Below are 15,203 nucleotides of genomic sequence, written 5' to 3'. Positions count from 1 at the left end.
GGAGACATGGTAATACACATCTGTCACTAATACATCATGTTGTGGTGGTCCTCAAAATGGGAGGCATTTGGATCCTATTTTAACGTCAGGAACTGTTAAATTTAAATTTTAGCATCCCAATATCAATGTAGACACAATATACCTACACACAGTTCTGTCCACACAGCATACACAAATAATTTTCATCATAGTCACCCTTTAAAGGAGAGAATATGGTGACAATCTTGTGAATGTTATCCATTTGAATTGATTGGTTCAAGTCTTCTGAAGAGTCATTTTGTTTGAAGAGCATGTTATATATATATATATATATATATATATATATATATATATATATATATATATATATATATATATATATATATATTTTTTTTTTTTTTTTTTTAATCCACATATTAATACTTAATAATTCACATTCAAATTACTAATTTAATACCTTATTTGATGAAGACTTGCTTTATGTGGATTACAGTTTTTTCACAAAAAAACTTCAAAGAACTTCAAAGGAGGGACGTACATTTTATTAAAACATGTTTTTAGAAGTCACCAAAACTCTTTATGTCAATAATTTATAATGAAATTAAATATAGCAAAATTATTTAAGCTCCAGTAGAAGATAATGTGCAAAATATTGTAATAAATAATATGTGTTACGTTGTACATTGTAATGTTTATATGAATGTGTGTTACACAGCCACAAATGGCAAAATGTCTGCTTTAAAAAGTTGACAAATCTATAAGCCAAATACACAGCAAAAATTATATGTAAATATAAAAGTATATATATACACAGAAATTATATATAAACAGAAATGATTGATTCATATATATATATATATATATATATATATATATATATATATATATATATATATATATATATATATATATAAAACAAAGTGTTTGATTCGTACCTGGAAATTTCCAGCATAATCCTCCTCTTGGTCACCATTGTGCCCTTCCTTCAGTGCGATAAGTGTAAAGCCTCTGAAGTATGCAGGGTTTGTTGCATACAGGGTTACTGGAAATAATCACAGTTATTCTGGTTAGCCTACATCGTCTTTCTGTTTGCATTCACTGCAGTCAGAATATGTGAGCAGATGGAAAATATTCTGACAGAAACATCTGTAAAAACAAATCATATTTAATGAAGAATTAAATTGTCGAAACACTCTGTACCTACTGTACGATTAACATTATTTATTGACTGATGAGTCAACACCAGACATCTGAGCTCACAATCCATCTCATGAAAACAAAAAATTCTGTGAGGTGGGAACTTAATACCCTCTACATCATAGTGAGAATCTCATCTGGTGGGTCATGACCCAAAATGTGAGGTTGCATACATCAGCATAGTGTAATGATGCATTTAATGCAAATAAGAAAAAGCAATTAACCATATAACGACGGATTTCATTTAGAGGAAACATTCATTGTATGCTTTGTTGTTTACATCAAAGGTCTCACATCGATGTATCTGCCATTGATCAGAATCTCATGCATTTAGACTACATGCTGTGTGATATACCATCTGTATTAAAAAAAAAAAAAAAAAAAAAACATTTCACTTTCACCAATGATACAAAATGCATGCACAGTTTTTCATATTATAATTCCAACACTGTTACTGGTTTTGATAACATATTTATTGACCCATGACTGCTAAATCTGATTGGTTGAGTGTTGTATTGGTTTCATATGAAGTTAGTGGAAATAATCACAGCAATACTACAGTTAGCCTATATTAACTGTCGTGTTGCTTTCATTAGTGTTTAGGTAATAAAACACATACAATGATATTATGTATCTGATACAGAGCTGGTTGCATTTTGCAGCATTTTAGAGTAGAGGGGATCAAGAATATGGTAAGAGAGGAAGTTGAAAAAGCAGATGACAAAGCACTGTGAGTACTGCTTATCCTCTAGCAGTTCACCAAAAGAGTACATGGGTTAATTCCAACCAAAATTGCATTTAAGAACTTCACTTGCTTTCTAAAACTAACTAACTAACTAACTAACTAACTAACTAACTAACTAACTAACTAACTAACTAACTAACTAAGTAAATAAATAAATAAATAAATAAATAAATTATTACAATATAGAAACCATACCAGCACAATTACTAAACTACTATTGCCTCAAGTTTCCAATGCAATGATTCTTAAAAATCACAACTTATTCATTTAAAATGTAATAATAAAATGCTATGATGATCTATATTATTCACATATAAAGATAATTATTTACACAATACAAATTGTATATATATATATACAAAGTATATTACAAAATACATTATACATTTTTCAATTTTTCTGAAAATCAAACATGAAATTTAAGAAACAAAAAAACAAACCAAAAATAAAGTTGAGAGCATGTGTTTGTGGCTTGACATGTAACAAATTGATCTTTATCTGACACGGAATAAAATATAGTATATATCTCAGGCAATGCAGTTCAATATTCCACCCTACTTTATTAGTTTTAATTGCTGAATGCACTTACATCGTTATGGTACATTGGCAGTGCTATATATATATTTATTTATTTTATTTATTTATTTTTTATTTTTTATTTTTTTTTAGTAAAGACCACAAAACACAAAACGCACTGTAAAAAAAAATAAATAAATAAAAATCTAACTAAAGACCTTTAAATTCTTTCCGTAAAAACAAATCTTAATTTCCACCAGCAACTATTTTTTTTTGCGGAGCAAAACGATGCCAAAACGTGCTGCCTATGCAACTAACAGGATAGTTTTCAAGACACATCACATCTCTGGCGCGCGCACATGATCATCTCTGTCCACGCTGGTGGTCCTGACAACAGCTAAAACAGTGGCATGTACCTCGGTAAGTGCTGCCCGGCTGATAATGCTCCGGGTCTCCTTCCACTCGCAGCCTGAATTCACTGGTGCTCTCTCTTCTGCCTCCAGCTCCGTGCGGCTGTGCCCGCGTTATCCAGCTGCAGTAGCCGTCAGATGGAGACGTTCTGTCCGCTGGTTCCTCCGGCACACTCGCGCATACGCAGCCAGTGAACAGCAGCAGGACACCGGCTCTCCACATCTCCGATCGCTTTACTTTCATTTTTTTTTCAATTTCTTTTCAATGTGCACTTATAAGCGTGTGTCTAGAGTGTTGAACTCTAGTCTAAACTAAACTTGCATGGAATAACAGGCTCCCATATACGCAGATGCTGATATCACCGCCTTCACCGCTCTATGTTGCCATCCTGGACTGAAGAGAGAAAGAAAAGCGAGATGAGGAATCGCCCGTCTGTACGGAGTGGCACATTCACTTTGACTGGACCGACTCTAGTGCCGCTGCTTGCCTCGCGCTGACAGCTGAATGGATTCAGCCACACAACTTCAAACAAAAAGCACATGCTCAGAGCAGAGGAGCCTTTAGGATTTATGAGGATCGTAACCTTTCTCCCAAGTAATTCTCATTGACCACTTGATTTCCTATTGCAATTGGAGATGGCACATATAGTTCAGATATGCGCACACAGTGTTTGCTTTAAGATATTACGCGTGAGATTGTTTTTTGCAGTGGTGCTATAAAATAATTTTCAATCATTGGTTCTTAAAATTACTTTTTTTTTCTCTCGTAGTGTGAATTGCATTTAAAAAAATAAATAAATAAAATAAAATTCAGTATATAAATAAGCGTTGATGCTAATTATCTCTGTATAACCATTGATGTTATTAAAACAGCTTTTTTTTAGGTGTTGTGCACTTTCTATATAAATTTAAAATGTTTTTCTTGTTATAGGATTTGTTCAAAACCCAGAATCTTTTTTTATTAATTCATTAATTCATAGTACTGTATTTAAACTTTACTCTGCAAAATCTCGAAGTTTAATGTTGACTTTTATACATGCTGTACCATGCCATTAATGACAATAATAAATCAGTTCATCACTGAAAATATAATTCACAGCTATTTATATATCAAAATATTTACATTATTCTAAATTGTAAAATAAAAAAAAATTTAAAAATATATTATTTGTTTTCAAAATTAATAAATACATTTTTACGGATATAATTTTGTTTCTAAACACTGGAATGTGGACAAGAATGCTGGACCAACATTTTCCAAAATATGTAATGCAGAGCAACCTGGGGGTGGATAAATGATGACAGATTTCATTGATTGCACTATATTTTACTTCCCTTAGAAATACTTACGCAATGTATTACTCATCTATTAGTACTATATACATACATACAGTACCTGCATTTCCTAGTCTTCTTAATGTACTGCATAAAATTTGATTGATAAATCCTTACAATTAAAGACCAAATTAATAGCAGGGGTGGTGCATTGGTTAGCGCTGTTGCCTTACAGCAAGAAGGCTGCTGGTTTGAGCCTTGGCTGGGTCAGTCGGTATTTCTGTGTGGAGTTTGCATGTTCTCCCCATGTTCGTGTGGGTTTCAGACACCACTACAAATGACTGCTCCCTCAAGGTGCAATTTTGGATACAGCCATGTGTCCTGTCTCACCATGACAAAGAAAACATTGAAAAAACACACGGTTGGCATTCTTGTTTTGAATTTGCATGTTCTCCCCATGTTCGTGTGGGATTCCCCCACAGTCCAAAGAAATGCTGTATAAGTGAACTGCGTAAACAAAATTGGCCTAAGTGTACGTGTGTGTGTGTGTGAATGTGAGAGTGTTTGGGTATTTTCCAGCACTGGGTTGCAGCTTAAAGGTCATCTGCTGTGTAAATCATATGCCAGAATAGTTGGCGGATCATTCCGTTGTGACGACCCTTGATAAATAAGGGACTAAGCTGAAGGAAAATTAATGAATAAATTTAGTATGATGAAAAAGCACTGCTTTTTCCCTACGTGACCAAGACAGATAGATCAGCGGGCAGTGGACTGCTGCATAATAAAAAACTCTGTTGCTTTTGTGCCGCGTCATGTTCATCTCTTGACAGCAGTTGCTTCAGCAACTCTTTCACTTGGGCAGCTTTCAATATTACTCTGCTTCATATACCATGATCATAATTATTGGAAGCTTTAGCTTACCCATTGTAGTAATGTTCGTTTTGGATGTTAGAAGAAGAAGGCAGGGTCAGCGATAAAGGTAAAAACTTATTAAAGGTAAAAATGATTTTTTTGTCAAAAATAATGTCATACTTTCTAGGCTCATTTCTCTCTCATTCTGGTCCGCCGTCTCGCTTTTCAATCATCTCTGTGGCCCAATCACTAAGGGGAAACAGGTGTCAGTCATTGTTTGACTAACCCACTTTTTGAGCCACTGGTCTCCCAGCTTGCTTTTGTCTGTTGCAGGTAGTTCAGGCATGCCTTGCCTGCCACAGCCATGAATATGATTTATGCAGGAGACCCATAGATGTAATGAAGATAACAACTCCCATGATTCCAACGTCATCATTCTGAAAACGTACGGCTACATTTCTTGAGAATGTCAAATACGTTCCAGAAGGTACGCTGTGTATGCTTTTTCAGATCTCCAATTTCTCTCGCGAATCCCATTCGCACCAGCCGTTCTCATGTAAATCCACCAGAGGTAGCTGTCAACTGACTAAATGACTGACTGACTGACTGACCGATCGTTTGTGCCACCCTCCTCCTTCCCTAAACCCAAACAATAATGTTTTCAAAAGCAGCAATTTAACCGCCCACCCATTTCCCTAAACCTATTGTTTTGAAAAGCAATCCAGAAAAAGACCTTGCCTGATTTTTACCATATTTTTTTTAGATTTTAAAACATTCTCACCCTAGTATTTACTTGTTTATTTTATTTATTTATTTATTTATTTTTTTTTTGCTTCTGATCTTGTCTTGACTCAAACCCCATTGTCGTGGTTAATTCATCTCTGCATCTCGAGTCTGCCGACTACATACTGGACTAACTGGTATCATTGGGAAAGCTGTTTTTATGGAGTTGAGTGGTCAGCTGGTTAGCGCTAAAAGTAACGGCTTCATGCCGCCCAGTAGCGTTCATTTTAAAGACAGAACGCAGCCATACTTACTTCTGGCAACATAAATCGAGATCTCTAGAATTGTATGTAGGGGGTTATTTTCAGAACAAGCCCATGTTGACCTCTAGCAGCAAAATGAATAAATAAAAAAAATAAAATTAAAAAATAAAATAGAAAATAGAAAAAAAATAAAGAAAACACTTTTTCCAAACATTATGATTACCCAGTGGCTTAAAGTCAGCGTAATATATATATATATATATATATATATATATATATATATATATTTTTTTTTTTTTTTTTTTTTTTTTTTTTTTTTTTTTTAATTACTAAATTAATTTGACCTCATAATCTATTATCAATTAGCCTTCCCTGCCTCCTCAAAACAACTTTTCTTTACTCCTCGTCATATAGAATGCCAAGGAGCTATAAAGGCATGTCTCTGTTTCTGTCCTGCTTTTGTCCAATTGTCAGTCTTCACCTATTTTGTTAGCAATGCCAATGATCAGTTTCCAAATTATAAAATCATTAAACTACATTTCGTTTCTTATTTCATGGCCATTTCAATTGAATGACATTCAAACATTAATTAATTCCCCTCTGGCTTAATCCCTTATTTATCAGGGGTAGCCATAGCGCAATGAATCGCCAACTATACCAACATATGTTTTACACGGCGAATTTCCTTCCAGCCACAACACATTACTGGGAAATGAATGTACATAATGATATGGAAAAAAAGCAATCTTAACTGCCATTTCATACCGACTTTAAAGTAATTACCTAAAAGTGATCAAAGCTCGATGCTCATAATATAATACCAGAAGCTGTCAATTGCTTTGGATTAGCAGAGTTTACTGATTTAGTTCTGCTCTCTTACCTAAACTCCCATTATATTTCTTGAAACCACCTGCATAACATAATAAACTGCATATTTTCACTGAACACTTGCACACTTCATGAACAGTTTTACATGTCTTGCTTTATATGAAAAGACTCAATCATAACAGCAGGGGTTTACATTGAAGTCTTAAATGAGATGTGCCTTTGGGTGTTTAAAGCAGAAGGTCAAAATCATAGGTAGAAAATGGTCACTTATTTCAAGATCATGACTGTATTTGATTTACACATTTCTAAGCAGACCTGAGGGAACATTATTTAATAATAATAATAATTCAAAAATGCAAATCATGACCCCTTTAAGACTTATTTAACATGCCTTTAAGGCAAATACATGTATTCTCAGTGGCTTTGTTGGCAAGGGAAGTTAATGTCTCCATAGGTAATAGCTTCATAAATACAACATTTGGAATTGTAGTAATATATTGAATCACATTACACAGGTGAGGAAATAATACTACCACTACTATTACTACTACTACTACTACTACTACTACTACTAGGGGTGTCACGATTTCGATTTTTAATCGAAATCGATCGAAATATATGCTCAATTTTGATTATCGAATCAAAAAATAGAATCGTCGATGCTGCCACGCCCCCATGTCAGCTTGGCTTGCCAAGCGGGAAAAAAACAGGCTTGTTGAAGTGCTTGTTAAACTGCAGAAGCAGGAGACCCGTCGACAGAACTTAAACCCTTTCCTGTTTCAATGAAGTTGCCGGTGTGTAAGCATTTTGGATTTCCAGTGAGTTATGTTGACAACGTTCGTGTTGTCGACAAAAAAACACAGTTTTGCAAGCTCTGCTATGTACGTATTACGTACGGTTCGTCCGATAGACAACACCGGCATCGCAATCCTCCGCCCGCCCCCGTTGCAAATCCGCTCGCGAAAAGTACACACTCAGGCCCTGTTTACACTGTTTTTGTTTTTAAATGGCATTTTAGAACGACAACGATTTGACATCCACAGTGGCGTGTAGCATTTCTGAGCAGCTCTCCTTCCTCTCTACCTCTGAAAATGCACATCACGTGACCACACAGACACAGACGCACATACAGCCTTGCGCTCAAGACAGCAGGTCCAGGCAGTCAGAGGGCTGCTTCAATCTTTCACTCACTTGTACTTAGTCATTTTAGCGCACACCTTAGATACTGTTGGCTGGTTCCTGTTGGTTGTGCCTCTTTTTTACCGACGCCATTATAATGACACAGATCACTGCCTATTCACGAGTCCCGCAGAAAAAGTGATTGACAGGTGGTAATCATGTGTGTATCTTGCCTTTATTCATTTACTGTATGATTTGTTTATGGGTAAAACAAAGACCATGCAGGTCAGGTAGTTTAAACGGTAGGCTACAAATAATTAATTGGTCATTAATTAATTAATTATTCATAATCGAATCGAATCGTGCCTTTAGAATCGAAAATGTAATCGAATCGAGGATTTGGAGGATCGTGACACCCTTAACTACTACTACTACTACTACTAGTAATAATAATAATAATAATAATAAATATAGCTGCAAGCAGCAATTAAGGGGCCAAGCACTATTGGCCATAAGGTGGCGCTGCTCCAGACGTTTTTGAGTACTTTCAGGGCATGGGGTTGAAGATGCATACCATGTTTTATAATGATATGTGAATGTGTTGGTAAAATATAGCATTTTTGGCCAAAAATCGAAATGGGTGACGCCCAAAATGGCTGACCTGTGAAAATCAGACATCATTCGACTCGGCATGCTCTGCCGGATGTAATGAGACCAGTTTCATGAGTTTCGGACGAAAGGTTGAGACGTTATAAGCCAAAAAGCAAGTTTTTAGTATCTCCGGACCACTAGGGGGCAGTGCGCCGAAACTCCGCAATTAACCTTAGACCCTAGTTGTCATAACACACACCAAGTTTGGTGTGAATCGGTGAATGCATTACAGAGATATCGCCTCAAGTCCATTTTCGCAAGTTCTTTGTTAAATTAGTTCGTAAGTTAAACGAAAACGGTTGGTCAAATCAACTTGAATTCCATAACTTTTGGTTGGCATGGTCTGTAGATCATGTGATTCAATTTTGGTGAAAATCGGAGACACGGCCTAGGACGAGTTCGATCAAATAGGTTTTTTGAAAAATTTAAAATAGCGCGAAAAAAGTCATGACGGAAAATGACGTCATAGGGTGGGTTTGAATCGGACTGAGCCAAGGAATCAGAGGAAAAAAGAATTTTGATTGTAGCCCATTCGGTTCAAAAGTTATGATGATAAACATACGTGAAAGTTTGGACAAGTGGTGGCGCTAGAGAGTTTGATTTTGAGACTTCATATTTGGCCTGATTAATGTTAATACTGGCCTCTATCATTGTGCCAAATTATACAACTTTCCCGCATACGCCTATATGGGCTGCCATTCAAATCCGGCGGAAGAAACGGAAGAAGAAGAAGAAGAATAATAATAATAATAAATATAGCTGCAAGCAGCAATTAAGGGGCCAAGCACTATTGGCCATAAGGTGGCGCTGCTCCAGACGTTTTTGAGTACTTTCAGGGCATGGGGTTGAAGATGCATACCATGTTTTGTAATGATATGTGAATGTGTTGGTAAAATATAGCATTTTTGGCCAAAAATCGAAATGGGCGACGCCCAAAATGGCTGACCTGTGAAAATCAGACATCATTTGACTCGGCATGCTCTGCCGGATGTAATGAGACCAGTTTCATGAGTTTGGGACGAAAGGTTGAGACGTTATAAGCCAAAGAGCAAGTTTTTTGTATCTCCGGACCACTAGGGGGCAGTGCGCCGAAACTCTGCAATTAACCTTAGACCCTAGTTGTCATAACACTCACCAAGTTTGGTGTGAATCGGTGAATGCGTTACAGAGATATCGCCTCAGGTCCATTTTCGCAAGTTCTACGTTAAATTAGTTCGCAAGTTAAACAAAAACGGTTGGTCTAATCAACTTGAATTCCATAACTTTTGGTTGGCATGGTCTGTAGATCATGTGGTTAAATTTTGGTGAAAATCGGAGACACGGCCTAGGACGAGTTCGATCAAATAGGTTTTTCGAAAAATTTATAATAGCGCGAAAAAATTCATGACGGAAAATGACGTCATAGGGTGGGTTTGAATCGGACTGAGCCAAGGAATCAGGGGAAAAAAGAAATTTGATTGTAGCCCATTCGGTTCAAAAGTTATGATGATAAACGTGTGTGAAAGTTTGGACAAGTGGTGGCGCTAGAGAGTTTGATTTTGAGACTTCATGTTTGGTCTGATTAATGTTAATACTGTCCTCTATCATTGTGCCAAATTATACAACTTTCCCGCATACGCCTATATGGGCTGCCATTCAAATCCGGCGGAAGAAACGGAAGAAGAAGAATAATAATAATAATAATAATAAATATAGCTGCAAGCAGCAATTAAGGGGCCAAGCACTATTGGCCATAAGGTGGCGCTGCTCCAGACGTTTTTGAGTACTTTCAGGGCATGGGGTTGAAGATGCATACCATGTTTTGTAATGATATGTGAATGTGTTGGTAAAATATAGCATTTTTGGCCAAAAATCGAAATGGGCGACGCCCAAAATGGCTGACCTGTGAAAATCAGACATCATTCGACTCGGCATGCTCTGCCGGATGTAATGAGACCAGTTTCATGAGTTTCGGACGAAAGGTTGAGACGTTATAAGCCAAAAAGCAAGTTTTTTGTATCTCCGGACCACTAGAGGGCAGTGCGCCGAAACTCCGCAATTAACCTTAGACCCTAGTTGTCATAACACACACCAAGTTTGGTGTGAATTGGTGAATGCGTTACGGAGATATCGTCTCAAGTCCATTTTTGCAAGTTCTACGTTAAATTTGATTGCAAGTTAAACGAAAACGGTTGGTCAAATCAACTTGAATTCCATAACTTTTGGTTGGCATGGTCTGTAGATCATGTGATTCAATTTGGGTGATAATCGGAGAAACGGCCTAGGACGAGTTCGATCAAATAGGTTTTTCGAATAATTTAAAATAACGCAAAAAAATTCATGACGGAAAATGACGTCATAGGGTGCGTTTGAATCGGACTGATCCAAGGAATCAGTGGGAAAAAGAATTTTGATTGTAGCCCATTTGGTTCAAAAGTTATGATGATAAACATACATGAACATTTGGACAAGTGGTGGCGCTAGAGAGTTTGATTTTGAGACTTCATATTTGGTATGATTAATGTTAATACTGTCCTCTCTCATTGTGCCAGATGCTTATCATGTTTTGTAATGATATGTGAATATGTTGGTAAAATATAGCATTTTTGGCCAAAAATCGAAATGGGCGACGCCCAAAATGGCTGACCTGTAAAAATCAGACATCATTCGACTTGACATGCTCTGCCGGATGTAATGAGACCAGTTTTATGAGTTTCGGACGTAAGGTTGAGATGTTATAAGCCAAAAAGTAAGTTTTTTATATCTCCGGACCACTAGGGGGCAGTGCGCCGAAACTCCGCAATTAACCTTAGACCCTAGTTGTCATAACACACACCAAGTTTGGTGTGAATCGGTGAATGCGTTACAGAGATATCGTCTCAAGTCCATTTTCGCAAGTCCTTCGTTAAATTTGATCGCAAGTTAAACGAAAACGGTTGGTCAAATCAACTTGAATTCCATAACTTTTGGTTGGCATGGTCTGTAGATCATGTGATTCAATTTTGGTGAAAATCGGAGAAACGGCCTAGGACGAGTTCGATCAAATAGGTTTTTCGAAAAATTTAAAATAGCGCGAAAAAATTAATGACGGAAAATGACGTCATAGGGTGCATTTGAATCGGACTGAGCCAAGGAATCAGAGAAAAAAAGAAATTTGATTGTAGCCCATTCGGTTCAAAAGTTATGATGATAAACATACGTGAAAGTTTGGACAAGTGGTGGCGCTAGAGAGTTTGATTTTGAGACTTCATGTTTGGTCTGATTAATGTTAATACTGTCCTCTATCATTGTGCCAAATTATACAACTTTCCCGCATACGCCTATATGGGCTGCCATTCAAATCCGGCGGAAGAAACGGAAGAAGAAGAAGAAGAAGAAGAAGAATAATAATAATAAATATAGCTGCAAGCAGCAATTAAGGGGCCAAGCACTATTGGCCATAAGGTGGCGCTGCTCCAGACGTTTTTGAGTACTTTCAGGGCATGGGGTTGAAGATGCATACCATGTTTTGTAATGATATGTGAATATGTTGGTAAAATATAGCATTTTTGGCCAAAAATCGAAATGGGCGACGCCCAAAATGGCTGACCTGTGAAAATCAGACATCATTCGACTCGGCATGCTCTGCCGGATGTAATGAGACCAGTTTCATGAGTTTCGGACGAAAGGTTGAGACGTTATAAGCCAAAAAGCAAGTTTTTAGTATCTCTGGACCACTAGGGGGCAGTGCGCCGAAACTCCGCAATTAACCTTAGACCCTAGTTGTCATAACACACACCAAGTTTGGTGTGAATCGGTGAATGCATTACAGAGATATCGCCTCAAGTCCATTTTCGCAAGTTCTACGTTAAATTAGTTCGTAAGTTAAACGAAAACGGTTGGTCTAATCAACTTGAATTCCATAACTTTTGGTTGGCATGGTCTGTAGATCATGTGATTCAATTTTGGTGAAAATCGGAGACACGGCCTAGGACGAGTTCGATCAAATATGTTTTTCGAAAAATTTAAAATAGCGCGAAAAAAGTCATGACGGAAAATGACGTCATAGGGTGCGTTTGAATCGGACAGAGCCAAGGAATCAGAGGAAAAAAGAATTTTGATTGTAGCCCATTCGGTTCAAAAGTTATGATGATAAACATATGTGAAAGTTTGGACAAGTGGTGGCGCTAGAGAGTTTGATTTTGAGACTTCATAATTGGCCTGATTAATGTTAATACTGGCCTCTATCATTGTGCCAAATTATACAACTTTCCCGCATACGCCTATATGGGCTGCCATTCAAATCCGGCGGAAGAAACGGAAGAAGAAGAAGAAGAAGAAGAATAATAATAATAATAATAATAATAATAAGAACACTAACGAAAGCAATAGGTGCCTACGCACCTACGGTGCTTGGCCCCTAAATATAGCTGCAAGCAGCAATTAAGGGGCCAAGCACTATTGGCCATAAGGTGGCGCTGCTCCAGACGTTTTTGAGTACTTTCAGGGCATGGGGTTGAAGATGCATACCATGTTTTGGAATGATATGTGAATGTGTTGGTAAAATATAGCATTTTTGGCCAAAAATCGAAATGGGCGACGCCCAAAATGGCTGACCTGTGAAAATCAGACATCATTCGACTCGGCATGCTCTGCCGGATATAATGAGACCAGTTTCATGAGTTTCGGACGAAAGGTTGAGACGTTATAAGCCAAAAAGCAAGTTTTTAGTATCTCCGGACCAGTAGGGGGCAGTGCGCCGAAACTCCGCAATTAACCTTAGACCCTAGTTGTCATAACACACACCAAGTTTGGTGTGAATCGGTGAATGCGTTACGGAGATATCGCCTCAAGTCCATTTTTGCAAGTTCTACGTTAAATTAGTTCGTAAGTTAAACGAAAACGGTTGGTCTAAACAACTTGGATTCCATAACTTTTGGTTGGCATGGTCTGTAGATCATGTGATTCAATTTTGGTGAAAATCGGAGACACGGCCTAGGACGAGTTCGATCAAATAGGTTTTTCGAAAAATTTACAATAGCGCGAAAAAATTCATGACGGAAAATGACGTCATAGGGTGGGTTTGAATCGGACTGAGCCAAGGAATCAGAGGAAAAAAGAATTTTGATTGTAGCCCATTCGGTTCAAAAGTTATCATGATAAACATACGTGAAAGTTTGGACAAGTGGTGGCGCTAGAGAGTTTGACTTTGAGACTTCATATTTGGCCTGATTAATGTTAATACTGGCCTCTATCATTGTGCCAAATTATACAACTTTCCCGCATACGCCTATATGGGCTGCCATTCAAATCCGGCGGAAGAAACGGAAGAAGAAGAAGAAGAAGAAGAATAATAATAATAATAATAATAATAATAATAATAATAAATATAGCTGCAAGCAGCAATTAAGGGGCCAAGCACTATTGGCCATAAGGTGGCGCTGCTCCAGACGTTTTTGAGTACTTTCAGGGCATGGGGTTGAAGATGCATACCATGTTTTGTAATGATATGTGAATGTGTTGGTAAAATATAGCATTTTTGGCCAAAAATCGAAATGGGCGACGCCCAAAATGGCTGACCTGTGAAAAACAGACATCATTCGACTCGGCATGCTCTGCCGGATGTAATGAGACCAGTTTCATGAGTTTCGGACGATAGGTCGAGACGTTATAAGCCAAAAAGCAAGTTTTTAGTATCTCCGGACCACTAGGGGGCAGTGCGCCGAAACTCCGCAATTAACCTTAGACCCTAGTTGTCATAACACACACCAAGTTTGGTGTGAATCGGTGAATGCGTTACAGAGATATCGCCTCAAGTCCATTTTCGCAAGTTCTACGTTAAATTAGTTCGTAAGTTAAACAAAAACGGTTGGTCTAATCAACTTGAATTCCATAACTTTTGGTTGGCATGGTCTGTAGATCATGTGATTCAATTTTGGTGAAAATCGGAGACACGGCCTAGGACGAGTTCGATCAAATAGGTTTTTCGAAAAATTTAAAATAGCGCGAAAAAAGTCATGACGGAAAATGACGTCATAGGGTGGGTTTGAATCGGACTGAGCCAAAGAATCAGAGGAAAAAAGAATTTTGATTGTAGCCCATTTGGTTCAAAAGTTATGATGATAAACATACGTGAAAGTTTGGACAAGTGGTGGCGCTAGAGAGTTTGATTTTGAGACTTCATAATTGGCCTGATTAATGTTAATACTGGCCTCTATCATTGTGCCAAATTATACAACTTTCCCGCATACGCCTATATGGGCTGCCATTCAAATCCGGCGGAAGAAACGGAAGAAGAAGAAGAAGAAGAATAATAATAATAATAATAATAATAATAATAAGAACACTAACGAAAGCAATAGGTGCCTACGCACCTACGGTGCTTGGCCCCTAATAATAATAATAATAATAATAAGAACACTAACGAAAGCAATAGGTGCCTACGCACCTACGGTGCTTGGCCCCTAATAAGAACACTAACGAAAGCAATAGGTGCCTACGCACCTACGGTGCTTGGCCCCTAATAAGAAGAACACTAACGAAAGCAATAGGTGCCTACGCACCTACGGTGCTTGGCCCCTAATAATAATAATAAGAACACTAACGAAAGCAATAGGTGCCTACGCACCTACGGTGCTTGGCCCCTAATAATAATAAACATAATCATAATAATTATAAGAAGAAGAA

At 37.5% G+C, this 15,203-nt stretch overlaps 1 protein-coding gene across 1 annotated transcript in view; it reads right to left on the bottom strand.

Annotated features, from left to right (window-relative positions):
* The window catches only part of spon1a (spondin 1a), a 316,187-nt gene extending 312,944 nt beyond the window's left edge, over window positions 1-3,243 (bottom strand). The window contains 2 exon segments of the mRNA NM_131515.1: window positions 915-1,021; window positions 2,854-3,243. Coding sequence (NP_571590.1) covers window positions 915-1,021; window positions 2,854-3,091 — 345 coding nt within the window. The 5' untranslated portion in view covers window positions 3,092-3,243.
* Between the last annotated feature and the right edge of the window lie 11,960 nt (window positions 3,244-15,203).

The sequence above is a fragment of the Danio rerio genome, chromosome 18 (assembly GCF_049306965.1).
Source record: "Danio rerio strain Tuebingen ecotype United States chromosome 18, GRCz12tu, whole genome shotgun sequence".
Classification (NCBI taxonomy): domain Eukaryota; kingdom Metazoa; phylum Chordata; class Actinopteri; order Cypriniformes; family Danionidae; genus Danio; species Danio rerio.
Note: the sequence above shows the minus strand (reverse complement) of the source record. Positions and strands in the feature narration are given on the sequence as shown.